At 38.7% G+C, this 27602-nt stretch overlaps 1 protein-coding gene across 2 annotated transcripts in view; it reads left to right on the forward strand.

The window, feature by feature from the left end:
- SP4 (Sp4 transcription factor) overlaps window positions 1–27602 on the forward strand; it is an 80862-nt gene that overhangs the window by 23598 nt on the left and 29662 nt on the right. For both annotated transcript variants that reach the window (XM_043462805.1, XM_043462806.1), the window contains exon 4: window positions 22084–22312. In XM_043462805.1, coding sequence (XP_043318740.1) covers window positions 22084–22312 — 229 coding nt within the window. The remainder of the gene's footprint in view (window positions 1–22083; window positions 22313–27602) is intronic.

Below are 27602 nucleotides of genomic sequence, written 5' to 3' on the forward strand. Positions count from 1 at the left end.
TCACACTGTTTTGATGACTGTAGTTTTGTAATATAGTTTGAAGTCCTCCAGTTCTTTCTCAGGACTATTTTAGCTGTTTGGAGTCTTTTGTGATTCCATACAAATTTTAAAATTTTTTGTTCTAGTTCTGTGAAAAATGCCATTTGATTTGATAGGGATTGCATTGAATCTGTAGATTGCCTCAGGTAGTATAGTTTTGACATTTTGACAATACTGATTCTTCCAATCCAAGAACATGGTATGTCATTGTCTGTTTGTGTTATCTTCGATTTCTTTCATCAGTGTCTTACAGATTTCAGAGTACAGGTCTTTTTCCTCATTGGGTAAGTTTATTCCTATGATTTTATTCTTTTTGATGCAGTGTTAAGTGGGGTGGTTTCCTTAATTTCTCTTTCTGATCTTTCATGGTTAGTGTGCAGAAATGCAAGTGATTTCTGTGTATGAATTTTGTATCCTGCAACCTTACCAAATTCATTGATGAGCTCTTGTAGTTCTCTGGTAGTGTCTTTAGGGTTAGAAAGGAAAGGTGGCTTTAAGTTGGTCCTCCACACGGACAGTAGTGATAGTTCTCCATTTCCTCAGTAAACCAAACTACATATGATATAATTAGATTGAAAGGAAAAATTTAGCTTAAACTAGAGAAATGCATTCATAATAAAGTAAATAATTAAATAGGGAACAACTTATTGAGAGAAGATTTAAACCTCTGCCCTTCAGAATTTTTTATATATTAACTACCTGTCAAATTGGAGAAGGAAATGGCAACCCATTCCAGTATTCTTGCTGGGAGAACCCCATGGAGAGAGAAGCTGGTGGGGTTCTTGGGGTTGGAAAGAGTTGGGCACGACTGAAGTGACTTAGCACGCACGCACCTGTCATATTGTTCTAGAATTGCATGTCAGCTACTCCCCAGGGATTGTCTTAATTTGTAAAGTAAAAAACAATAAATTTTTTGATCATAGAATAAAGCACTTGGCAACTTCTATATACTGCAACCTTAAATCATGGAGGAATGATATTGAATAATAACCTGATACATTTGGGGAACTCATAGACTTAAATTTTTTTTCCCCACTTCCTACCAGATTTCCCATCTCATGTTTTTCTTGCCAGCTCTTGCACCTGATCTGCTAGTGGTCCTGAAATGCTGTTATTGCCGTAGCATTCAGCTTTTGTAATTGAAAATGTGGCCGTAAGTTGGAGCTAAGTAATGGTTCCCTATGCTACTTCTAATAGTAACCTGATTATCTTTGCTTCCTCCACTGTGCATAGACAGTGCATTGTATATAGTTACAGCCTGAGATTTATGGTTAGTCGCTCAGTAGTGTCCAACTGACTCTTTGCAACCCCCAAGTACTGTAGCCTGTCAGGCTCCTCTGTTCATGTGATTTTCCAGGCAAAAATATTGGCGTAGATGGCCATTTCCTTCTCTAGGAGATCTTCCTGACCCAAGGATCAAACCCAGATCTTCTGCTTTGCAGACAGATTCTTTACCATTGAGCCACCAGGGAAGCCCCTGCTTATAGTTGGTGCTTAATAAATATTTGACTCAGTAGATGCAGCTCTGTTTTTTTAAAAAATTGTATTTAAAATACTTGATTCTGTTTTTTATATAGTATGTGGTCATTTTTCAAAATTTGTCAACTGTTTCAAGGACTGATATTCATTTTAACTGTAATAAAAATAAGCATACAGAAACTTTGGATTTCACCTTTTAGAATGCTTTGCCTTTTTTGTTAGCTGAATAAAATACTTTAATGTCATGGTGATATGAAAATCTCAATGTTCTGTATTGCTGTAAAATCTTTTGATTTTATTTAATGACATTCTATATTGAGTTTGTTTATTTATTGTAATTGCTCATAAAAGTTACCCTAATCAATTTTTTCTTGTGTTTTAGCATTATAGTTGCTTTTTGTACTGAAATGTTAGATAAACATTGGACAGTCATAGTCCAGATAAGATAAATCTGGCCAAATTTTACACTTTATTGTTTAGGATATTAAAATCATTCAAAATTCATTGTATATTAATTAAAACTAAAAATTTTAAGTGATACAAAACTACTAGTGGCCTTTGGGAGATTATAACTAAATGTAGTTTTGTTTTGTTTTCAATCTCTCTTTGTGTTTAGAGAATTTACTAGGTCTAGAAATAAGAACATTTGCATGTTCCTTTCCTTTTCAAAATCAGGAGTATTCCTTAGTAATGAATAGATTGTTGTCTCTCCAAGCTGATAAAGCACATTGAATTTTTCCAAGGGGCAGTAAAGTAGAAATGGAAAATAATAATTAAACTCCCTAATGTGACAGAGGGGATAGGAATATGAATGTGATCCACTGGGTTTTTTTTAATTAGTTATTTCTTTATATAATTTATTTCACAGTTATTCCTGTATATCATGGTTAAGTGTAGAAATAATCTTGATACACCTTAGCTGTGAATATTTAAAAGAAATATTAATATAGGTATCTTATAAATTCATGCATGGTCTTTTGGAGCTTTATCGTGGTGAAGAAATTAAAAGGACAATATAAACTTAATTCTTAGAACTATTTTGAAGAGAAAATGTAGAGATCATTTATTAAGAATTAGGCTTTGATTATAATTTTATAGTGGAGCTCATTCATTTCCTTGTCTGCACACATCTTTAAATTATTTAAGTTAGTCTGTTCCATCAAATGAGCAAACAGTTCTGTCTTTTAAGGTTTATTTCTGTAAATGAGTTTTTAAGTTAATCATACTCTGAATTTTTATAAGTGAACAGAACCTTTTCTTTGCCTATGTTCTAATTCCCCCACAAATATGCCAAATGTTATTTCAGTTCAAGAATAGTTTTAAAAATTCTCCCCCTGTTCCTCCAAAGGTGTGCTCATATTCATCTCATCTTAATTGGAAGTGAGAAGTGGTGACTAGTACAGAATTGTCCTCAACTGAAGATGGGGCTGGATTACATTTCAGAGAATGTAGGATGGTTCTTACATGGTTAGAATGATCCTCTCTATGGTTTTAGAGAAAATCTGTGGTGGGTTTATGTACACTTGAAAGTAGAAAGCTAGTCTTTCCTGGTTGCTCAGTTTCCTATTAGAGATGAATCTTAGAATAGCTGTCTATATGGGATTAGGCTGATTCATGACAGGCTAACAGTGTTGGCCTAGCCTCTCTTGGCCCTGAACTGCACAATTATTTTAAGCCATGAGCCTAAGAACTGTCAGAGCATACTGTACCCTGCTAGCTCTGAGTGCCACTTCTGTATTTCCCAGCCTGGACAGATCAACTGTAAACTTCAGTACATTCAAGGCTCTCATTCAAGGGACTTTCCTAGTGGTCCAGTGGCTAAGACTCCATGCTCCCCTTACAGGGGCCCCAGGTTCAATTCATGGTCCGAGAATTGGGTCTCACTTGCCACAACGAAAGATCCTGCTTGCCACAACTAAGACCCAGCACAGCCAAATAAAGAGGAGGAAAAAAAATTTTTTTTTTGAAGACTTGCCATTCTAATGTTTTAGGAATCCACATCAACCTAGACAGGCTAGCTTGCTTTGACATACTATATTTCATTAAAATAAGCATCATTGGTTGGGGAAGATAATTAAAATCCAAACCCTATATTTTATTAGTACCTGTTTATTACTTGTTTGGGTGAACTGCCTGTAAAACAGAAAAATTCCATCATTTGATAATCATTGTTAGAAAATGTTGCTGTTTTCAGACGCCAGTACACTAATGCCTGATTCTGTGATTGCCTTTGCACATGGTCTCCACTCTCATGTCAGATGACTTTTTTCTCATGTTTCCTATCACTGAGTTGTTAGTGTTCCTGGTTGCTGATTTCTCTTTTTTTTATTATCTCTCAACTACATATCTTCTGTGTGATTAATCCTTAAGTTCCTACTAAGTGTAGGCACAGGGCTAAATTCCTAGAACATCAAAGATGGTATAAGACATAGTCCCTGCCTTCAAAAAAAGCTTCTGTTCTATGAGGAGACAGAATATTTATTAAAATGAGAGACGGTGCATAGAAATAATACATAGTGGCACATAGTAAAATTAAACTGAATGATAAGAGGTGGTTACATTGAAATTAAAAGTTGGAGGATGTCACTGAGAGACAAGATGGAAATAAAGGCTTTCTAAGGGAACATTTCATGCAAAGATGGGCACAATCAAGGACAGAAATGGTATGGACCTAACAGAAGCAGAAAATATTATGAAGAGGTGGCAAGAATACACAGAAGAACTGTACAAAAAAGATCTTCATGACCCAGATGACCACAATGGTGTGATCACTCACCTAGAGCCAGACATCCTGGAATGTGAAGTTAAGTGGGCCTTAGAAAGCATCACTACGAACAAAGCTAGTGGAGGGGATGGAATTCCAGTTGAGCTATTTCAAATCTTGAAAGATGATGCTGTGAAAGTGTTGCACACAATATGCCAGCAAATTTGGAAAACCCAGCAGTGGCCAAAGGACTGGAAAAGATCAGTTTTCATTCCAGTCCCAAAGAAAGGCAAGGCCAAAGAATGCTCAAACTACCACACAATTGCACTCATCTCACACGCTTGCTCAAAATTCTCCAAGCCAGCCTTCAACAATACGTGAACCGTGAACTTCCAGATGTACAAGCTGGTTTTCAAAAAGGCAAAGGAACCAGAGATCAGATTGCCAACATCTGCTGGTTCATCGAAAAAGCAAGAGAGTTCCAGAAAAACATCTATTTCTGCTTTACTGACTATGCCAAAGCCTTTGACTGTGTGGATCACCACACACTGTGGAAGATTCTAAAAGAGATGAGAATATCAGACCACCTGACCTGCCTCTTGAGAAACCTGTATGCAGGTCAGGAAGCAACAGATAGAACGGGACATGGAACAACAGCAGACTGGTTCCAAAGAGGAAAAGAAGTAGCTCAAGGCTGTATATTGCCACCCTGCTTATTTAACTTATATGCAGAGTATATCATGAGAAATGCTGGGCTGGAGGAAGCACAAGCTGGAATCAAGATTGCCAGAAGAAATATCAATAACCTGAGATATGCGGATGACACCACCTTTATGGCAGAAAGTGAAGAAAAACTGAAGAGCCTCTTGATGAAAGTGAAAGACAAGAGTGAAAAAGTTGGCTTAAAGCTTAACATTCAGAAAACAAAGATCATCGCATCTGGTCCCATCACTTCATGTGAATAGATGGGGAAACAGTGGCAGACTTTATTTTTTGGGGCTCTAAAATCACTGAAGATGATGACTGCAGCCATGAAATTAATAGTCGCTTGCTCCTTTGAAGAAAAGCTGTGACCAACCTAGACAGCATATTAAAAAGCAGGAAAAAAAAAAAAAAGCAGAGACAGTACTTTGCCAACAAAGGTCCGTCTAGTGAAGGCTATTGGTTTTTCCAGTGGTCATGTATGGATGTCAGAGTTGGACTGTAAAGAAAGCTGAGCACCGAAGAATTGATGCTTTTGAACTGTGGTGTTGGAGAAGACTCTTGAGAGTCCGTTGGACTACATGAAGATCCAACCAGTCCATCCTAAAGGAGATCAGTTCTGAATGTTCATTGGAAGAACTGATGTTGAAGATGAAACTCCAATATTTTGGCCATCTGATGCCAAGAGCTGACGCATTGTAAAAGACCCTCTTGCTAGGAAAGATTGAAGGCAGGAGGAGAAGGGGACGAAAGAGGATGAGATGGTTGAATGACATCACCAACTTAATGGATATGAGTTTGGGTAAACTCTGGAAGTTGATGATGACAGGGAGGCCTGGTGTGCTGCAGTCCATGGCATCACAAAGAGTCGGACATGACTGAGCGACTGAACTGAAGCCTAGGAAGCTTGAACTGATACTTGAAGGAAGGGAAAGTCCTCCCAAGAGTGTGAACTAAGAAGGAATGCATCAGTGGCCAAAGAAACAGCTGGTGCAGAAGAGAAGGAGCGGAAATGTGATTTACCTGTTGAAGAAAGAATTGGTAGATCCTCTTAGTTGGTGGAGACTTTGAGGAAAATGGTAGAAGGTGCAGTTGGTAAGATTGGTAGCAGTTTGGGTATAGACTGAGAATGTCAGACCAAAGACTGGGGACAAGTCACTGAAACAGTGTGTGAGTGTGTTAATTTTTGGAGGGATAGAGGCAGTTTCATTTATGAAAAGGTATTTTAGTTTTATTATCTAGCAGACATAGGAAAAACTGGAAGTCCAATTTTGGGACCATATGGTTAGTTCTGATATCAGTGATGGGAAATCTGAACTTGGATGTAAAATGTGATTCAAGAGACTTCAAGAGAACAACTGACAGGATGTGATGCATGAATATAGAGAAGAAATACTAAGTTTAAGGTAATTATTTGAGTTTGAGCCCAGGTGACCATGAAAATGATTGCACCATTAAAAGAAGTGACATTGAGAAAAACACAGTGATGAGCCTGAGTTTGGTTATTTGTTAAGGTTGAGTTAAAAGTACAACATTCTGTTGGAGATGTCCAGTTTATATTTGGAGATTGGATCTGAGAAGAGGGATCATAGTTGTCATTCTGGATTTGGGGAGTGTCTTCTACATAGAGGTAGTAGTTGAAGTTATGGCAGTATGTGAGGTTGATGAGGGAAACAGTTTTGAGTTTGAAGTGCAGTAGAGTGAGAACTAGCCTTAGGGTTACACTCAGTCTTCTGGGAACAAAGAAGAAAGTTGAGTCGATAAGTGAGTTCAGTCGGGGAGATAGGAAGAGGACAAGATTGTATGTCAGCAACTAAGAGGAATCTCAGAATGTTGAATATTGAAAAGATGATTTGGAGAGTGAGTGTTGATAAAAGTTCATTGGATTTTGTGTTTGAAGCTTTTTTTTTTTTAGCTTTTTTATTTTGGCTGTGCTAGGTCATCATTGCTTTTCACGCTTTTAGTTGCGGTGAGCAGGGGCTACTCTTCGTTGCAGTGCTTGGGCTCCTCCTTGCAGTATCTTTTCTTATTGTGGAGCATCCCCTGCAGATAATGTATAATCCAATGAGAGAGTTTGCAAGAAAGGTTTTTCAAGGAAGTGATATAGGATGACAAGAAATTAGCCATGTTGACAAAGAAAGGATATTCCAGGCAAATGTTCAGAGGCATGTAATAGCATGATGTGATCAGGAACTCACAGATGGTTTTTCATGTGTTCATACCAGGAGTTTATGTGCAGTAGTCATGGTGACAAATTCCAGGACATGGAGATTCTTGCCTTGTCATGATACAGAGTTTAAAAGCTTTGAGGAGCTTTCAGGGGACCTTAAGAAAAATATCATGGTCAAATACACATTTTAGGTTGCATAGTACGGACTTGGATGGGAGGAGGCTAATCTAATTTCAAGGAGATTGATTCACTAGGAATGTAGAACTAGTGGAGAGGAAAAACCTGGAGAGAGAAGAGATATGGTTTCTGAGGCAGTAGAAAAAACCAGATTGTTTTCAGAGGTATTTCTGATGGGAATTACCAACGGACATGACAAGTTCAAAGAGGCAAGAGAAAATTGGCAAAGGATGCCAAATGAAGGCAGAAGAGGTTGCTGAATTGAGTGTTTTTCCAGTCAGATAACTAGAGAACAAGGTGAGGGTGAGGATGAAGTTCAAAAATTTGGGAAGTGAAAATGGCAGAAGGTTAATTGATGAGAGAAGAGGCATATGGAATTTGACTTGGAGATAAAGCAGTTCTAATTGATGACAGAGTTGGAGCTGGGGTTCCGCTTGGAGGAGATACCTTGAGCATAGAACTGATTTTCCTTTCCTGACCTGCTTCCCTCCTTGATTCCTAAGTTGATTATCTAAGTTGATGGGCTCATTTTCTTCCCTGTACCCAGACCAGGATTTTTAAGGACTGACTTGATCTTAGCCAGAGTTTGTAGTGATGTAGTCTGGCTGAAATCACTAAGGTTTGTAGCTTTATGCCTGAACTTTGGAATTAGACAGACTTTGATTCACATTTTGGTTTTACCACCTAGATGCCAGTCCAGTGTTTTTCTGGATATGATGTCCACATCTGTAAAATGGTAATAATCATGTTATTTTAATGGGATAATAAATATAAAGTGATTTGCACAGTGCTTAGACTTCCCTGGTGGCTCAGATGGTAGAGTCTGCCTGCAGTGCAGGAGACCTGGGTTTGATCCCTGGGTGGGGAAGATCCCCTGGAGATGAAAATGGCAACCCACTCCAGTATTCTTGCCTGGAAAATCCCGTGGATGGAGGAGTCTGGTGGGCTACAGTCCATGGGGCTGCACAAGAGTTGGGCATGACTGAGTGACTTCACTTGAGGGCACAGGAGAGTTTTCACTAAGTGATAACAGCCGTCACTGGGTTTTTTGTTACTACAGTTATTTTTCTTAGATTGAGTTCTTCCTGTGTTCTATTCATTTTCAGGACCTCATCATCTAGAAGGTAAAATAGGTTCTTCTTAACTGGCTTCTCTGCCTCTAGCTTCTCTGTCATTCCAGCTTGACATTCCAGAGTTTTCCCAAAACTCAGATTTGATTGTGCACTCTCTTTCCTGTCCTCAAAGGTTTCCAATTGCAGATTTTTCAAGTTACTAAGACTAATATGTTTTATTTTCAGGAGGTGAGAGCCTAATGTGGGGTAAAGTTTGTGATAGAGATCCTATCAGTTCAGGCCTTCCTGTAGTGACTCTGTTACCTCTGAAGAAATGAAAAAAGCTTTACATCTTTAAAAACTATTAACATTCCATATAGAAGTAGTCTGGTTTTCCTTTGACTTTTCCTACCACCCCCTTAATAAATTAGTATGGTTCAATAAAGAATGAGTGAAATGAGGGAAAATGAGAATTTTTCTTAAGGATAGTGAGATTCTGTTTAAAGAAAATACTCAGTTCCTTCTGGAGTCAGTTGCTTGCTATCTGGGAAGGATTTCTACAACATAAACTTTTCCTTATACACACAAGGAGTTGAGAAGAGTGGCCCTGTTAGTCTAGATAAGGGACAGGATACATAGAAATAACTAACAGTTAAAGAGAAATGTACTTATTATTAATGAATTACTGAAGTATGTATATATAATTAAGATGGTTTAGTAGTTTTCCTCTTTTACGGTAGGGCTTCCTAAAGTGTTCTTTGATAGAAAAATAGATTTATGATTTAGCTTATAGCTTTGTAATTTCAGGAGGGTTTTCAGGTTCTGATTCTAGAGAAATTGATGTGTAAACTTAGGACTCACAGGAGACTGACTTAAAACTCAAATACTGTCTTTTTGTTGGTTGGTTGGTTGGTTGGTTTTTTTTTTTTTTAGTATACCTTAAGAGAGAAATTTTTTCAGTTACTAGAATACACTTAATCTTCTTTTCCTGGTATCAGAGTTCGGTTCAGTTCAGTTCAGTCGCTCAGTCGTGTCTGACTCTTCGCAACCCCATAAACCGCAGCGCACCAGGCCTCCCTGTCCATCACGAACTCCCGGAGTTTACTCAAACTCATGTCCATCGAGTCGGTGATGCCATCCAGCCATCTCATCCTCTGTCGTCCCCTTCTCCTCAGCCCTTAATCTTTCCCAGCATCAGGGTCTTTTCAAATGAGTCAGCGCTTCGCATCAGGTGGCCAAGGTACTGGAGTTTCAGCTTCAACATCAGTCCTTCCAACAAACATTCAGGACGGATCTCCTTTAGGATGGACTTGTTGGATCTCCTTGCAGTGCAGGGACTCTCAAGAGTCTTCCAACACCACAGTTCAAAAGCAGTAATTCTTCTGTGCTCAGCTTGCATCACAGTCCAACTCTCACATCCATACATGACCACTGGAAAAACCATAGCCTTGACCAGACTGACCTTTGTTAGCAAAGTAATGTCTCTGCTTTTTAATATGCTATCTAGTTTAGCATAACTTTCCTTCCAAGGAGTAAGCGTCTTAATTTCGTGGCTGCAATCACCATCTGCAGTGATTTTGCAGCCCAAAAATGTAAAGTCTAACACTGTTTCCACTGTCTCCCCATCTATTTCCCATGAGGTGATGGGACTAGATGCGATGATCTTAGTTTTCTGAATGTTGAGCTTTAAGCCAACTTTTTCACTCTCCTCTTTCACTTTCATCAAGAGGCTTTTTAGTTCCTCTTCACTTTCTGCCATAAGGTGGTGTCATCTGCATATCTGAGGTTATTGATAGTTTTCCTGGCAATCTTGATTCAAGCTTGTGGTTCATCCAGCCCAGTGTTTCTTATGATGTCTCTGCATATAATAATAAGCAGGGTGACAGTTATTGACGTACTCCTTTTCCCTACTTGGACCAGTCTCTTGTTCCATTGACCAGTTCTGCTGTGCTTTCCTTGATGCTAGCAGTTCTTCAAGAGGGCAGGTCAGGTGTCTGGTTTCCCCATCTCCTCAGAATTTTCACAGTTTATGGTGATCCACACAGTCAAAGGCTTTGGCGAGTCAATAAATCAGAAATAGATGTTTTTGGACTCTCTTTGCTTTTTCGATATTACGAATGTTTGGCAATTTGGATCTCTGTTCCTCTGCCTTTTCTAAACCAGCCTGAACATTGGAAGTTTATTCAGTATTGCTGAGCATGGCTTGGAGAGTTTTTGAGCATAATTTTACTAGCGTGTGGATGAGTGCATGTGCGGAGTTTGAGCATTTTTGGCATTGCTTTCTTAGGGTTGGAATGAAACTGACTTTTCCAGTCTGTGGCCACTGCTGAGTTTTCCAATTTGCTGGCATATTGAGTGTAGCACTTTCACAGCATCATCTTTTAGGATTTGAAATAGCTCAACTGGAATTCCATCACCTCCACTAGCTTTGTTCATAGTGATGCTTCCTAAGGCCCACTTGACTTCACATTCAGGATGTCTGGCTCTAGGTGAGTGGTCACACCATTGTGATTATCTGGGTCATGAAGATCTTTTTTGTATAGTTCTTCTGTGTATTCTTGCCACCTCTTCTTAATATCTTCTGCTTCTGTTAGGTCCATACCATTTCTGTCCTTTATTGAGCTCATCTTTGCATGAAATGTTCCCTTGGGTACTCTGTTTTTTGAAACATCTCTAGTCTTTCCCATTCTGTTGTTTTCCTTTATTTCTTTGCATTGAAGAAGGCTTTCTTATCTCTCCTGGCATTCTTTGGAACTCTGCGTTCAAATGGGAATATATTTCCTTTTCTCCTTTGCTTTTGGCTTCTCTTCTTTTCACAGCTATTTGTAAGGCCTCCTCAGACAACCATTTTGCCTTTTTGCATTTCTTTTCCATGGGGATGATCTTGATCCCTGTCTCCTGTACAATGTCACGAACCTCCGTCCATAGTTCATCAGGCTCTCTGTCTATCAGATCTAGTCCCTTAAATCTATTTCTCACTTCCACTGTATAGTCATAAGGGATTTGATATAGGTCATACCTGAATGATCTAGTGGTTTTCCCTACTTTCTTCAATATAAGTCTGAATTTGACAATAAGGAGTTCATGATCTGAGCCACAGTCAGCTCCTGGTCTTGTTTTTGCTGACTGTATAGAGGTTCTCCATCTTTGGCTGCAAAGGGTATAATCAGTCTGATTTCGGTGTTGGCCATCTGGTGATGTCCACGCGTAGAGTCTTCTCTTGTGTTGTTGAAAGAGGGTGTTTGCTATGACCATTGCGTTCTCTTGGCAAAACTCTATTAGTCTTTGCCCTGCTTCATTCCATACTCCAAGGCCAAATTTGCCTGTTACTCCAGGTGTTTCTTGACTTCCTACTTTTGTGTTCCAGTCCCCTATAATGAAAAGGACATCTTTTTTGGGTATTAGTTCTAGAAGGTCTTGTAGGTCTTCATAGAACCGTTCACCTTCAGCTTCTTCAGCGTTACTGATTGAGGCATAGGCTTGGATTACCGTGATATTGAATGGTTTGCCTTGGACACGAACAGAGATCATTCTGTCGTTTTTGAGACTGCATCCAGGTACTGCATTTCGTACTCTTTTGTTGACTATGATGGCTATTCCATTTCTTCTAAGGGATTCCTGCCCACAGTAGCAGATATAATGGTCTTCTGAGTTAAATTCACCCACTCCAGTCCATTTTAGTTCGCTGATTCCTAGAATGTCTACATTCACTCTTGCCATCTCCTGTTTGACCACTTCCAATTTGCCTTGATTCATGGACCTAACATTCCAGGTTCCTATTCAAATTGCTCTTTACAGCATCGAACCTTGCTTCTATCACCAGTCCCATCCACAACTGGGTATTGTTTTTGCTTTGGCTCCATCCCTTCCCTTCATTCTTTCTGGAGTTATTTCTCCACTGATCTCCAGTAGCATATTGGGCACCTACCGACCTGGGGAGTTCCTCTTTCAGTATCCTATCATTTTTCCTTTTCATACTGTTCATGGGGTTCTCAAGGCAAGAATACTGAAGTGGTTTGCCATTCCCTTCTCCAGTGGACCACATTCTGTCAGACCTCTCCACCATGACCCGACCGTCTTGGGTGGCCCCACACGGCATGGCTTAGTTTCATTGAGTTAGACAAGACTGTGTACCTGTGATCAAGTTGGCTAGTTTTTTGTGATTATGTTTTTAGTGTGTCTGCCCTCTGATGCCCTCTCGCATCACCTAGTGTCTTACTTGGGTTTCTCTTACCTTGGACGTGGGGTATCTCTTCACGGCCGCTCCAGCAAAGCGCAGCCGCTGCTCCTCACCTTGAATGAGGGGCATCTCCTCACGGCTGCCCGTCCTGACCTTGAACGTGGAGTAGCTCCTCTTGGCCCTCCTGCGCCCGTGCAGCAGCCGCTCCTTGGAGGAGCTTCCTCCGGGCTTCCCTGGTGTCTCAGAGGTTACAGCGTCTTCCTGCAGTGTGGGAGACCTGGGTTCGATCCCTGGGTCAGGAAGATCCCCTGGAGAAGGAGATGGCAACCCACTCCAGTATTCTTGCCTGGAGAATCCCTGAACAGAGGAGCCTGGTAGGTCCACAGGGTCGCAAAGAGTCAGACATTACTGAGCGACTTCACTCACTCACTCACACTAATACATGCCTTAACTCAGGCATCTGCCTTGAGGTTGCCAGATCCAGAAAAAGCATTCCAAAAATTGATGCATAGGTCTGGTCTAAGCAGCTTTCCTGTCTAATCTATGTTAAAGTTGCAGTATAACACTGATAAAATCATGTCCATAATGTAATATGGAGGATATAATGATGGATTTTTTACAGATCTTATTTAAAAATTATTAATAGAACTTCCACATTCCATTCTATTGATTGTTTGGTAGTGTTTTATTTAAAATGTGACCTTGAATCCATTAAGTTTCTGTTTAAAACTATTTTTTACTCTTATTTCCTCCAAAGCCCAGTTAATATCCCTAGTTCCTAGGGAGATACCCCAACCAGCCAGAAAGGAGTCCCTGGCCCAGGCTTGTTCAGCTTAAGCTGAACAAGGTTCATACCTTGATAGCAGCTGCATCACCTTGAATGATTTATATAACTTCTCAGAGGCTTTGGAGAGGGCATTTGGTGAGAAAGTATAAGTATAAAGTCGTTGATTTCTATAATGGCCATTTAATCTATTCAGTTAAAGTGGGTGATGATTATTGTTGTTTTTTAGTCACTAAGTTGTGTCCAGCTCTTTTGCGACCCCATGGATTGTAGCCCACCAGACTCTTCTGTCCATGGGATTTCCCAGGCAAGAAGACTGGAGTGGGTTGCCATTTCCTTTTCCAGGGAATCTTCCCAACCCAGGGATCAAACCCGCGTGTCCTGTATTGGCAGGCATATTCTTTGCCATTGAGCCTCAGGGAAGGCCAGAGTGATTATATGGCAGCTGTCTCTGGTTGGGGAAGGGAGGCATGATTCTTTAACAAGGACTCACCCCTCACATCCCCACTCCAGAGAGTCACTCATTTAAGAAATTGAACGAGATCCTTCCTGATTTATCTTTCCAACACTCCTTAGCCCCTCATTTTCTTGTACTTTAATATCTAGCAATACAGTATCTCAGTTATGCCTTTAAATAGTTCCTTCTCGTTGCCTTCCTGTTTTCCTTTATTCTTTCTACCTATCCGTGGTTTCATCTCCTCTGTGAAACCTTCATTGTTTCTCCTTGCCAGTAAATCATTTTCCTCTGTACTTCTTAAGCATCTTATGTATGTTTTTGTTGTAGGATATATCATAATTTGAAAAGACCCTGATGCTGGGAAAGATTGAAGGCGGTAGGAGAAGGGGACGACAGAGGATGAGATGGTTGAATGGCATCAGTGACTCAGTGAACGAGTAAGCTACGGGAGTTGGTGATGGACAGGGAGGCCTGGCATGCTGCAGTCCATCGGGTCGCAAAGAGTCTGACACAACTGAACGACTGAACTGAAACTGAATATCATAATTATTTGGTTGGACTTGACTTCCCCACAGGTTTGAGTTTCAAGTCAGACTTGAAGTGTTAAGCAGGTAGCAGGTACTCAGGAAATGTTTGGTGAATGAATCTATCTCACTTGTACACTGGTTTCTTATCCAAAGATCTAAGACCTATAGAAATCTGAATGGCTATTATTAAGTGTTTGTACTTAATAATTTATGCAATTGTAGATGTAGTTGAGTGTTTAGTCATACTCCAGATATTGGACATTATCTCAGTTAATTCCTGCTACTCAAAAGAAGAAACTAAAGAGATTTAGAACTCAAAGACAGATCTGTCTGACTCCAAAGCTCTTCTTTAATCTATAGGTACTGCTGAACTGTCCATTGTACCTGCTGAGAAACTCAGTATAGCTTTGCAACTTGTACATGACCCACTGTAGGTAAATGAGTCCTGGAAGTCATTGGCTAATAGAGTTCATCTTCATTTAAAAAGTGCAGAGAGGACTTAGTTATCTTAATGTTCTCAAGTTATAGTTCTTCTGTGGCAAAAATCCACATAGTTAAAAGCTCTTCAGTAAGGTAAAGAAGTATTTTGTAATTAATAAGCAAAATTTCAAACTCAGGATATTATTCTTTTTACTGCTACTGTCCTGTGGAATCTATCCGAGTCATACATCTGTCAAAGTCTGAAGAAAGGCAAGCGCATTCTTCACCCTTCAGTCACCTGGGAAGCCAAAAATGCCTTCCAATTCAGTTCAGTCACTCAGTCGTGTCCAACTCTTTGTGACCCCATTGACTGCAGCACACCAGGCCTTCCTGTCCATCACCAACTCCCAGAGCTTGATGTCCATCGAGTCAGGGATGCCATCCAGCCATCTCATCTCTGTCACCCCCTTCTCCTCCTGCCTTCAGTCTTTCCCAGTATGAGGGTCTCTTCCACTGAGTCAGTTCTTCGCATCAGGTGGCCAAAGTATTGGAGCTTCGGCTTCAGCATCAGTCTTTCCAGTGAATATTCAGGATTGATTTCCTTGAGGATTGACTGGTTGGATCTCCTTGCAGTCCAAGGGACTCTCAAGAGTCTTCTCCAACACCACAGTTCAAAAGCATCAATTCTTCAGCACTCAACTTTCTTTATGATCCACTTCTCACATCCATACATGACTACTGGAAAAGCCATAGCTTTGACTGGAGGGACCTTTGTTGGCAGTCATATGTCTGCTTTTTAATATGCTGTCTAGTTTTATTATAGCTTTTCTTCCAAGGAGCAAGTATTTTTTAATTTCATGGCTGCAGACACTATCTGCAGAGATCTTGGAGCCCAAGAAAATAAGATTTCTCACTGTTTCCATTATTTCCCCATCTATTTGCCATGAAGTGATGGGACTGGATACCATAATCTTTGTTTTTTTAATGTTGAGTTTTAAGCCAGCTTTTCACTCTCCGCTTTATGTTCATCAAGAGGCTCTTTAGTTATTCTTCGCTTTCTGCCATAAGGGTGGTGTCATCTGCATATCTGAGGTTATTGATATTTCTCCCAGAAATCTTGATTCCAGCTTGTGATTCATCCAGCCCAGCATTTTGCATGATGTACTCTGCATATAAGTTAAATAAGCAGGGTGACAGTATACAACCTTGACATACTCCTTTCTCAGTTTGGAACCAGTCTGTTGTTCCATGTCCAGTTCTAACTGTTGCTTCTTGACCTGCGTACAGATTTCTCAGGATGCAGGTATGTTGGTCTGGTATTCCCGTCTCTTGAAGAATTTTCCAGTTTGTTGTGAACCACACAGAGGTTTTGGAGTAGTCAATAAAGCAGAAGTAGTTGTTTTTCTGGAACACTCGTGCTTTTTCTATGATCCAGTGGATGTTGGCAATTTGATCTCTGGTTCCTCTGCCTTTTCTAAATCCAACTTGAACGTCTGGAAGTTCACAGTTCATGTACTGTTGAAGCCTGACTTGGAGAATTTTGAGCATTACTTTACTAGCGTGTGAGATGAGTGCAGTGTTGTGGCATTGCCTTTCTTTGGGACTGGAATGAAAACTGACTTTTTCCAGTCCTGTGGCTGGTGCTGAGTTTTCCAAATTTGCTGGCATATTGAGTGCAGCGCTGGGTTGGGAAGATCCCCTGGAGAAGGGAAAGTCTGCTCACTCCAATATTCTGACCTGGAGAATACCATGGACTCTATAGCGGCATGAAATGTTCCCTTGGTATCTCTAACTTTATTGAAGAGATCTCCAGTCTTTCCCATTCTGTTGTTTTCCTCTATTTCTTTGCATTGATCACTGAGGATGGCTTTCTTATCTCTCCTTGCTGTTCTTTGGAACTCTGCATTCAGATGGGTGTGTCTTTCCTTTTCTCCTTTGCCCTTAGTTTCTCTTCTTTTCTCAGCTATTTGTAAAGCCTCCTCAGACAACCATTTTGCCTGTTTGCATTTCTTTTTCTTGAGGGTGATCTTGATCACTGCCTCCTGTATGGTTCACAAACTTCCGCCCATAGTTCTTCAGGCACTCTATCAGATCTAATCCGTTGAATCCATTTGTCACTTCCACTGCATAATTGTAAGGGATTTGACTTAGGTCATACCTTAATTGTTTAATGGTTTTCCCTGCTTTCTTCAATTTAAGTCTGAATTTTGCAATAAGGAGATCATGATCTGAGCCACAGTCAGCTCCCAGTCTTGTTTTTGCTGACTTATATAGAGCTTTTCCATCTTCGGCTACAAAGAATGTAATCAGTCTGATTTCGGTATTGACCATCTGGTGATGTCCATGTGTAAAGTCTTCTCTTGTGTTGTTGGGAGAGAATGTTTGCTAAGATCAGTGCTTTCTCTTGGCAAAACTCTGTTAGCCTTTGCCCTGCTTCACTTTGTACTCTAAGGCCAAACATGCCTATTACTCCAGGTATTTCTTGACTTCCTAATTTTGCATTCCAGTCCCCTATGATGAAAAGGACATCTTTTTTTGGTGTTAGTTCTATAAGGTTTTGTAGGTCATCATAGAACCCTTCAATTTCAGCTTCTTTGGCATTAGTGGTTGGGGCATAGACTTGGATTAGTGTGATACTGTTGGAAATGAACAGATTATTCTGTTGTTTTTGAGATTGCACCCAGTTGCTGCATTTTGAACTCTTGTTGACTGTGAGGACTACTCAATTTCTTCTAAGGGATTCTTGCCCACAGTAGTAGATATAATGGTCATCTGAATTAAATTCGCCCATTCCAGTCCATTTTAGTTTACTGATTCCTAAAATGTTGGTGTTCACTCTTGCCATCTCCTATTTGAGCACTTCCGATTTACCTTGATTCGTGGATGTAATACTCCAGGTTCCTATGTAATATTTCTCTTTATTGCACTGGACTTTACTTCCATAACCAATTACATCCACAACTGGGTTTGTTTTCACTTTATTTGGCTCCGTCTCTTCATTCTTTCTGGAGTTATTTCTCCACTCTTCTCCAGTAGCATATTGGACACCTTCTGACCAGGGGAGTTCATCTTTGAGTGTCATATCTTTTTGCCTTTTCACGGGGTTCACAAGGCAAGAGTACTGAAGTGGTTTGCCATTCCCTTCTCCAGTGGACCACGTTTTGTCAGAACTCTCCACCATGACCCGTCTGTCGTGGGTGGCCCTACATGGCATGGCTTATAGTTTCATTGAGTTAGGCAAGTCTGTGATCAGTTTAGTTAGTTTTCTGTGGTTGTGGTTTTCATTTGCCCTCTGATGGATAAGGATAAGAGGCATGTGGAAGCTTCCTGATGGGAGAGATGTCTAAAAATGTCTTTAGACATTACCAAATATCCCCTGTAAGATAAAAATACCTCCAAGTGAGAATCAACTAGTTTAAAGAGACTTAGAGCCAACAATAGTAGAATTTTTAATTTTTTTAACTGCTTTATTCATTTTTGATTCATAGATCGTATAGTACAGCCATCTAAAGCTTACGTTCAGTGGCTTTTAGTGTATTCAAAGAACTGCATCCATCAACATGATATAATTTTAGACATTTCATAACCTCATAAAGAAACCCCTGACACATTAGCAGTCACTTCCCATTTCTTTTCTCCATCTCTACCCCACATCCTCAACCATAGACATACCTGGTTATCTTTTTATGTTTGGGAATGCACAGCTTTCTTGTCTGTTTTATATAATAAACCCTGTTTCAGAGTGTAGTTGCTGAAAATTATTTGCATCAATGTAAGGAGACATACCTTCTTTCCTTCAGAGGCTTTTGTTTAGATGGACTATAAGTTTAATTTGTAGAGGAAATAAGCCAAAATAGGCTGATTTAAGAAACATTTTAAAGTTATTCAGAACAGTAAGAAGTCCATATAGCCCTCCACAGCAAGTTTTATAGTACAGAAGTCAACAATTTTTATTTTTCCTGATCAATTCTAGTAGATAATCTTATATCCTAGACTGTGTGCAAAAATACAGTTATGAGACACATGTACTTAAAATAGTATTTTGAACCTGCTTCTTTATTATGACATTATTATTGACTATTATTATATAGATCATTTTCAGTGTATTGGTAGTTGGGTTAATTTTTTTTACAGATAAGATAATTGAGACTTCTTTTATTTTTCAAAAGTATAGGTCTATTTTACCTACACAGTAATGTTACCTATCACTCACTGTAAAAAAAAAAAAAAAAAAAGACAACAAAAAAGTTAACAAGTTATTTTTCCCGTAAGAGGAAATAAGGACCAGTTAGATTATATTCTCATTTATAAAACAAGAATATTATCTGTCCTCCTTCCCTCAAAGGGGTGGTATGAAATACTAAAAGAATCAAATCAGTACAGTCCAAAGAAAAGGGCAGTAAGGTTGTACCTCATCTTTTATCATTTCTGCTTTCCCCTTTGTGTTCCCATTGTGTTTAAATGTTATGAAGGCATCAGTGTTTTTTAAAGTGTCATTTATAGTTGACTTCACAAGGTTTGACCAAGCCTTATTTCCTTTGTTGTTAATGTGTGTGGTTAAAATTTATACATCATAGAAAATATTTTAAGCAAAACAAAGGCTCCTTTATTAAGGAGCTACACAAAAGAAAAAAAACTAAGCCATAGTAGATAAATGGCAAAGGATAGGAACATACAATTCAGAAAGGACATCTAAATGGTCAATATGTATTTGAAAAACATGATCAGTTCTATTGGGAATCAAATAAATGCATATAAAAGCAATAATGAAGTTCCAGATTGGGTCTGTTAATTACTAGCAGGATTTTTCCTTTTAAAACTAGTCTTTAATATGTTAGTAATACATGGAAACATTTTCTTTGTTTAAAAAAGTGTGCACCTAGTTTAAGTAAGACCAGCACTCCTGCTAACTACACTCTAATCTCAGATGCCCTTTTAGAAGTAAGCACTCCTAATCAATTTGTCATATATCCTTTCGGACTTTTTCCAATTTATTTGTGAGTGTGAAAATCAGTGTAGGAAATAAAGAGTTGGACACGACTGAGCAACTGAACTGAATTGAACTGAATGAAAAGATCAAGTAACTTCCTTTAATTCAGCCATGTAGTTTTAGATGTTTATTTGGGTTAGTCCATAAAGATTTCTTTCATTCTTTTTGACTATTACAGAGTATTCCTATTACAATGAATGGTTCTTCTGGAAACTGTGTTAAGAATGCACTTATAGAGGACAGAGGTGGTAAGGAGAGCGATTAGGAAGCTATTGTAATAATCAAGCAAGAGAAAATGGTAGATTGGACCACCATTTTTGTGGGATAACCTGTCTCATTCCTAGAAAGATTGCCTCTGAAAAATCTGGGTGGAAATGTTCCCTGGCAGATAACAAGAAGATTATGACATTCATGAGAGGTATTTGAGCATAAATGTACAGTTTTGGAAGACATCAGCTTATAGACAGTAGTAAAAGTTATGAAAGTGGATGAATAACCAGAGGAGCAAGTTTGGATGAGAAGTGGGAATTCTGAGGGAATGGTCAGAGGAGGAGGAGGAACACCAGTGGTGGGTAGCAGCAGAGGAGCACGGGGAGAACATTTCAGGAAGAGGGTGGGGTTGGCAGCTGCAGGTGCACCAGCCGTGAAAGAAGAGCAAAAGGAAGAGTATTTGGGGTTTACCATCAGAGAAATTGTTTGTTCTGTCATTATTTTAGCAGAGCAATGGGTCAGACACCTAATTTCAGCAGTTGAAGAAGAGAATGGGGAATGAGGAGTAAAGGCAGCCAGTGTAGGTAAATCTGTTAAGAATGTGATGTCAGTTTAGGTTTAAATGCTGATAGGGAGAGCTAACAAAGAGGACGAGCTTCTAAGGATGTAGGCACTTAGCTCCAACAGCCAAGTTTTAAGGACAGCGTGGTCAGTGGTATAACATGCCGCAGTGCAGTTTTACTTACGTGCATTGAGACAATGCACTTTGGATTTGGCCATTAGGAGGAAATTAGTGAGTCAGGAGCCAAGTCCCTATGGTAGAGTCCTTTGAATGGCAGACTTTGGTCAATGGGGAATAAATGAAAGTTTTATTGAGCATGGAAGTGATATGATCAGAATGTCATTAAAATGTTTTCTTCTTTTAAACTCTTCTTCATCAAGCTTATGTTATTGAGTGGCTTATGTTAAGTTGACCAGTATTTTGGTCATCTGATGCAAATAGCTGACTCATTGGAAAAGTCCCTGATGCTGGGAAAGATTGAGGGCAGGAGAAGAGGACGACAGAGGATGAGATGGCTGGATGGCATCACTGATTGAATGGACATGAACTTGGGCAAACTTTGGGAGATGGTAAGGGACAGAGAGGCCTGGTGTGCTGCCGTCCATGGGATCGCAAAGAGTCAAGACACAACTGGGGGACTGAACAACAACAGTTGAGTGGCTACTGTGTGTTGGGCTCTGTTCTACAGCTGAGGATGCAGCAGTGAACATAACAGGCAGGATTTCTGTTCTGTGACCTGTAACATCCAGGAGTGAGGTGGAGACAGAAAAATAATAAAAGGACATGATAATTTAAATAAGAGAAAACTTGATGAAACAGAAACAGACTGAGGGGAAACTATTTTAGATGTTGTGGTCAGGAATGGCATTTTCTAAAGAGGAGAGATTTGAACTATGATCAGACTGTTACTAAGGAGTTAACTGTGCAAAGATCTGGGTGCAGAGGCATTTTGGCCTAGACTGGAGAGTGTGTGCAAAGGCCCTAAGAAGGGAATGAGCTCGATTTGTTTGAGCACCAGAGAAAAATGTCTGTTTTGTGGTTTTAGTGACAGAATCTAATAATCATGAATGGTTTTGCATTTAGTTAATAACTACTTAATAAAATAAAAAGACTCATCAATAAAGAGTTGTTTGCTTAAAGTATTCAGGAATGAGAAATGTCCATAAAACTTAATCCTTTGTTCAGTTACTTTTTGCTCCTGTGATTTCATGGAGTGAATGAGGTGTGTTGCTGAGTGTGGAAATGGTAATAATACTACTTTCTATTTCTGTAACATCTTTCATCCAAGGATCTCAAATAGTGCCTCACAGATCCTCACAACAGTTCTGTGAGGTAGGTAAGTGGCAAGGATTATTAATCTTCATTTTATAGATGGAGAAATTAAGCCCCAAGAGGATTTAATGATTTATGTATGGTCCCATCAAGCAGCCTGAGCTGCTAAGGTTAGAATATTATATTTTAGGGGGATCGACGTAGTATAAATCATTAACACTTTTGATTTTGTACTTTACACAGATTATCTGTTAGAATAAATATCGTAGTTTTTAAGTGTCCTATGGAAATCTTCTTAATCCTTTTTTTAGGAATATAAAGCATTGTAACACTCTTTTTTTCCCCCTCTCATCTTTAGGTCAGCAGCAAGGACAAGATGGAGTGAAGGTCCAACAGGCTACCATAGCTCCTGTGACCGTAGCGGTTGGAGGAATTGCTAATGCAACCATAGGTGCTGTTAGTCCTGACCAACTCACGCAAGTGCACTTGCAGCAGGGCCAGCAGGCTTCTGATCAAGAAGTGCAGCCTGGCAAGAGGCTTCGAAGAGTTGCCTGTTCCTGTCCTAATTGTAGGGAAGGAGAAGGAAGGTAAATGCTCTGTTGCCACTACCCAACTCCGTGGAGACTAGTATAATAATAACTAACATGTAATGAATAGTTACATGTAATGAAGGCACATAGGATGTTAGTTAAAACCAACCCATTGGTTTGACTATTGGAACATCACTAGCTTTATAACCCAAGAATTGAGATATAATACTGTTATGAAAGGAATTGAATAGAGCTATTCTAAGAATGGGATCTCAGTGTTTCTTTAGCATGTATCTGATACTTTTTAATGGTTTTCTTTTTTCATTTATTTTGTAAAATTTTAAAACAACTGTATTGATATAAAACTTACATGCCATACAACTCACTCATTTAAACTGTACATTTCACTGGTTTTTAATATATTCACAGAGTTGTACATCCATCACCACAATTTTAGAACAATTTTATTTCCCTGAAAACAAATCCTGTATTTTTTAGCCATCACTCTCTCATCCCTCCCAGCTCGAGGCAACCACTGAACTAATTTCTGTTTACAGTTTTGCCTATTCTAGACATTCATATAAAGGGAATCACATAATATGTGGTTTTTGTGGCTGATTTCATCCACTTTGTATGTTTTCAAAGTTTATCTGTACTATTGTATATGTCAGTATTTCATTATTTTTACTGAACAAAATATTCCATTTTACAGATAAGAAAGGATTTTACTTATCCATTCATCAGTTGATGGACATTTGGAATTTTTCTGTCTGTTGGCTATTATGCTGCTATAAATATTCTTACATATATATGTTATGTATGGGCTTCCTCAATGGCTCAGCGGCTGTAAAGAATCTGCCTGCAGTACAGGAGACGGGTTTGATCCCTGGGTCAGGAAGATTCCCTGGAGTTAGGAAATGGCATCCCACTCCAGGACTCTTGCCTGGAAAATCCCATGGACAGAGAAGCCTGGCTACAGTCCATGGGGCCACAAAGCAACTCAGCAACTAAGCATGCATGCACCCAAACACTTATACAAGTTTTTGTTTTTGATTTGCATTTCCCTGATGACAAATAATGTAGAATATGCTTTTGTGTGTTGGCCATTTCTGTGTCTTCGTCAGAGAATTATCTATTAAGATCTCATGCTCATTTTAATTAATTAATTGTGTTTTTATTATTGAATTATAGTATCAGTAGTTCTTTATATATTATTGATACAGGTTCCTTATCAGAGATATGATTTGAAATAATTTTTTTTTCAGTCTGTGAGTTGTCTTTTCACTTTCTTAATAGTATCCTTTGAAGCAGAAAAGTGTTTAATTATGAAGTCGATTCTTGTTTTTGGATGCTTCTGCTTTTGGTGTCATATCTAAGAATCCATTGTCATATCTGATGTCTGAAATCTGATGTTTTCCTGTAAGAGTTTTATAGTTTTTGTTGTTACATTTAGGTCTTTTGTCCATTTGGGGGTTAATTTTTGTAAATGGTGTGAGTTACGGGTTCATCCAACACCATTTGTTAAAAAACTATCCTTCCCCATTCATTGAATAGTTTTGGCACCCTTGTCAAAAATCAGTTGATCATAGACATATAGATTTATTTCTAGACTCTCAGTTCTATTTCAGTGATCCGTATGTCTGTCTCTACACCAATACCACATTGTGTTGATGACTTTGGCTTTGTGGTAACTTTTAACATTTGGGTGTACGAGTCTTCCAGCTCACCCAATATGAAAGCATTTTTGATTGTGTCAGATGCTTTTTCTTCATCTGTTGAGATGATCATGTAATTTTGGTTTTTTATTATATCAGTATAATATATTACATTAACTGATTGTCAGATGTTAAAGTACTTTTGCATTCACAGGATAAATACAACTTGGTCATGCTATGTAATTCTGTTCCTGGATTTGGTTTTTCACTGTTTTGTTGGGGATTTTTACATCCATGTTCGTGAGTGGTATCAGTTTGTGATTTTCTTATAATGTTTTGGCAAGGGTATTACTGGCTTCTTACAATGAGTTGGGAAGTTTTCTTGTCCAGTTTTCATTTTTTGAAAGAGTTTGTGGTGGTGTTCAGTCACTAAGTCATGTCTGACTCTTTGGGACCCTATGAACTGCAGCATGCCAGACTCCTCTGTCCTTCACTATCTCCTGGAGTTTACTCAAATTCATGTCCATTGAGCTGGTGATAGTATCTCAACAGAGATCATCCTCTGCTGTCCCCTTCTCCTTTTGCCTTCAGTCTTTCCCAGCATCAGAGTCTTTTCAAAAGTCAGCTTTTTGCATCAGATGGCCAAAGTTTTGGAGCTTCAGCTTCAGCATCAGTCCTCCCATTAGAATATTCAGAGTTTATTTCCCTGGGGATTGACATGAAGTCAGCCCCAAATATTCATTGGAAGGATATTCATTGGGAAGAATATTGATTGGGAAGTCTTCTCTCCAGCTTGATTTTTTTTAAAGAGTGTGAAGAACTGGTATTAATTTTCAAAAGTTTTTATGAACCTGTGATGCTCACTGTTCCTGGGCTTTTCTTGTGAATACTTTTTTGACTGCTAATTCATCCTGTTTACTTGTTCTGAGTTGTATCCTGTTCTTGAGTCAGCTTTGGTACTTTGTATATTTCTAAGAATTTGTTCATCTGATAGTTTTTTAAGTAATTGGCATACAATTGTTTTTGGTATTGCCATATAATCATTTTTATTTCTGTGAGGTTGGTAATGATATTCCCTTTTTCATTTCTGATTCTAGTAATTTGAGCCTTCTCTCCCTCTCTCTCTGTCTTTTTTTTTTGTTAGTCTCCCTAACAGCTGTAAGTTCAGTTAACCTTTTCAAAGAATTAACTTTTGATTCCATTCATTTTTTTTTTGCTTGTTTTTGTATTCTCGAATTCATTAGTTTCTGCTCTGTTCGTTATTATTTTCTTTCTTCTGCTTGCTTTATTTTAATTTGCTCTGTTTTCATTGTCTTAAGATGAAAAGTTAGGTTACTTATGATCTTTTTTCTTCCAGTTTTGCTGAGATATAATTGACACACAGCACTATATAAATGTAAAGTGTACAGCATAATAATATGACTTAATATGTCATGGAAAGGTTATCTTAATAAGTTGAGTGAACATCATATTGTATAGCTGTAAAATTAAATAGGAAAAAAAATTTCCTTGCAATGAGGATTCTTAGGATTTACTGTCCTAACAATTTTCATATATAACATGTAGCAGTGTGTATTTATCATGTTGTATATTACATCCCTGGTACTTGGTTATCTTAGAACTGGAAGTTTGTACCTTCTAGACTGCCTTGGTCCATTTCCCCATCTTCTGGTAACCACAGATTTGATCTCTTTTTCTCTGTGAGTTTGTTTGCTTTTGAGGTATAATTGACCTACAATACTATATGTTAGTTCCTGTTATACAATATAGTGAATCAAGGTCTGTATAGTCAAAGCTATGGTTTTTCTTGTAGTCATGTTTGGATATGAGAGTTGGACCATAAAGAAGGCTGAGTGCTGAAGAATTGATGCTTTCTAACTGTGGTGTTGGAGAACTCTTGAGAGTGCCTTGGACTGCAAGGAGATCAGACCATTCAATCCTAAAGTTAATCAACCCTGAATATTGATTGAAAGGATTGATGCTGGAGCACCAATACTTTGGTCACCTGATGTGAAGAGCTGATTCACTGGAAAAGACCCTGGTGCTGGGAAAAATTGAGGGTAGGAGAAGAGGGCGACAGAGGAGGAGATGGTTGGATGACATCACTGATTCAGTGGACATGAGTTTGAGTAAATTCCGGGAAATGGTGAAGGACAGGGAAGCCTGGTGTGCCCAGTCCATAGGGTTGCAGAGAGCCAGACAAGACTTAGCAACCGAACAATTTCTGTACGTTTCACAATAATCACAATAATTCTATGATATATCACTGTACAAAATTTATTGCATAGCTATTGACTGTATTCCTCACACTGAATGTTTCATCCCATTGACTCATTCACTTTTTTAACTGGAAGCTTGTGCCTCTCAGTCTCCCTCGCCTTATTTTCCCCTCTCCCACTCTGGCAGCCACCTGTTTGTTCTCTCTGAATGTTTCTATTTTGTTATGTTTGTTAATTTGTTTTAATTTTTTTGATTCCACATATAAGTAAAAGAATTCAGTATTTGTCTTTTTCTGACTTGTTTCATTTAGCATGGTACCACCTAGGTCTCTCCGCATTGTCACAAATGGCAAGATTCCATTCCTTTTGATGACTGAGTAATATTGTGTGTGTGTGTGTGTGTATACACACATTCATATACATATATATTGTATCCACTCATCTATTGATGGGCATTTTGGTGGCTTCTGTGTCTTGGCTATTGTGAATAATGATACAGTTAACATAGGGTGTTTATATCTTTTCTAATTAGTAATTCATTCTCTTTGGTTAAATACCTAGGAGTGGCATTCCAGGGTGTTAGGGTCATTCTCTTTTTAAGTTTTTGAGGAGTATCCATACTGTTTTCCGTCGCAGCTATACAAATTGACATTCCCAACAACAGTGCATGAAGGCTCCCTTTTCTCCACATTTGTTATTTGTTATTGTCTTTTGGATGATAGCCACTCTGACATGCTTGAGGTAAGATCTTTTTAAGTATAGGTATTTACAGCTATAAGTTTCCCTCTGAGCATCAGTTTATGTGTATGGCCTAAGTTTTGGTATGTTGTGTTTTTGTTTTCCTTCATCTCAGTGTCTTTTGATTTCTTCCTTGACCCACTGATTATTTAGGAGTATATTGTTTAATTTCCAGGTATTTATGAATTTCCCAGTTTCCTCCTATAAGTGATTTCTTGTTTCAGTTCATTGTGGTCAGAAAATTTTGTTATTTCTGTCTTTTTAAATTTATTGAAATTTGTTTCACATCGTAACACATGATCTATCGTGAAGAGTATTCCATGTGCACTTGAGAAGAGTGCTTTTGTTGGATGAAGTGTGCTATGGATGTCTGTTAGGTCTAATTCATTTAAAGTGTTACTTAGGTCTTTTGCACCCTTACTGATTTTCTTCTAGTTGTTTTGTGGAAATATTGAAGATAAATTGAAACTTGCAATTATTAGCATTGAATTATCTCTTTCTCCTTTCATTTTCTGTCAATTTTTACTTCTCTTTTGGCCCTCTCGTTTCTGTTGTTTAAGTGGATGTATGTTTATAATTATTATACCTTCCTGGTGGATTGACTCATTTATCCTTAACAAATTTCTCTGTTTCTAATAGCGCCTTTTGTTTTAAAGCTAGTTTTGTCTGGTATTAGTATAGTCACTCCAGCTTTCTTGTGGTGGTTGTTTTCATGAGACCTTTTCCACCTTTTTG

This window comes from Cervus canadensis, chromosome 3 (assembly GCF_019320065.1).
Source record: "Cervus canadensis isolate Bull #8, Minnesota chromosome 3, ASM1932006v1, whole genome shotgun sequence".
Classification (NCBI taxonomy): Eukaryota; Metazoa; Chordata; class Mammalia; order Artiodactyla; family Cervidae; genus Cervus; species Cervus canadensis.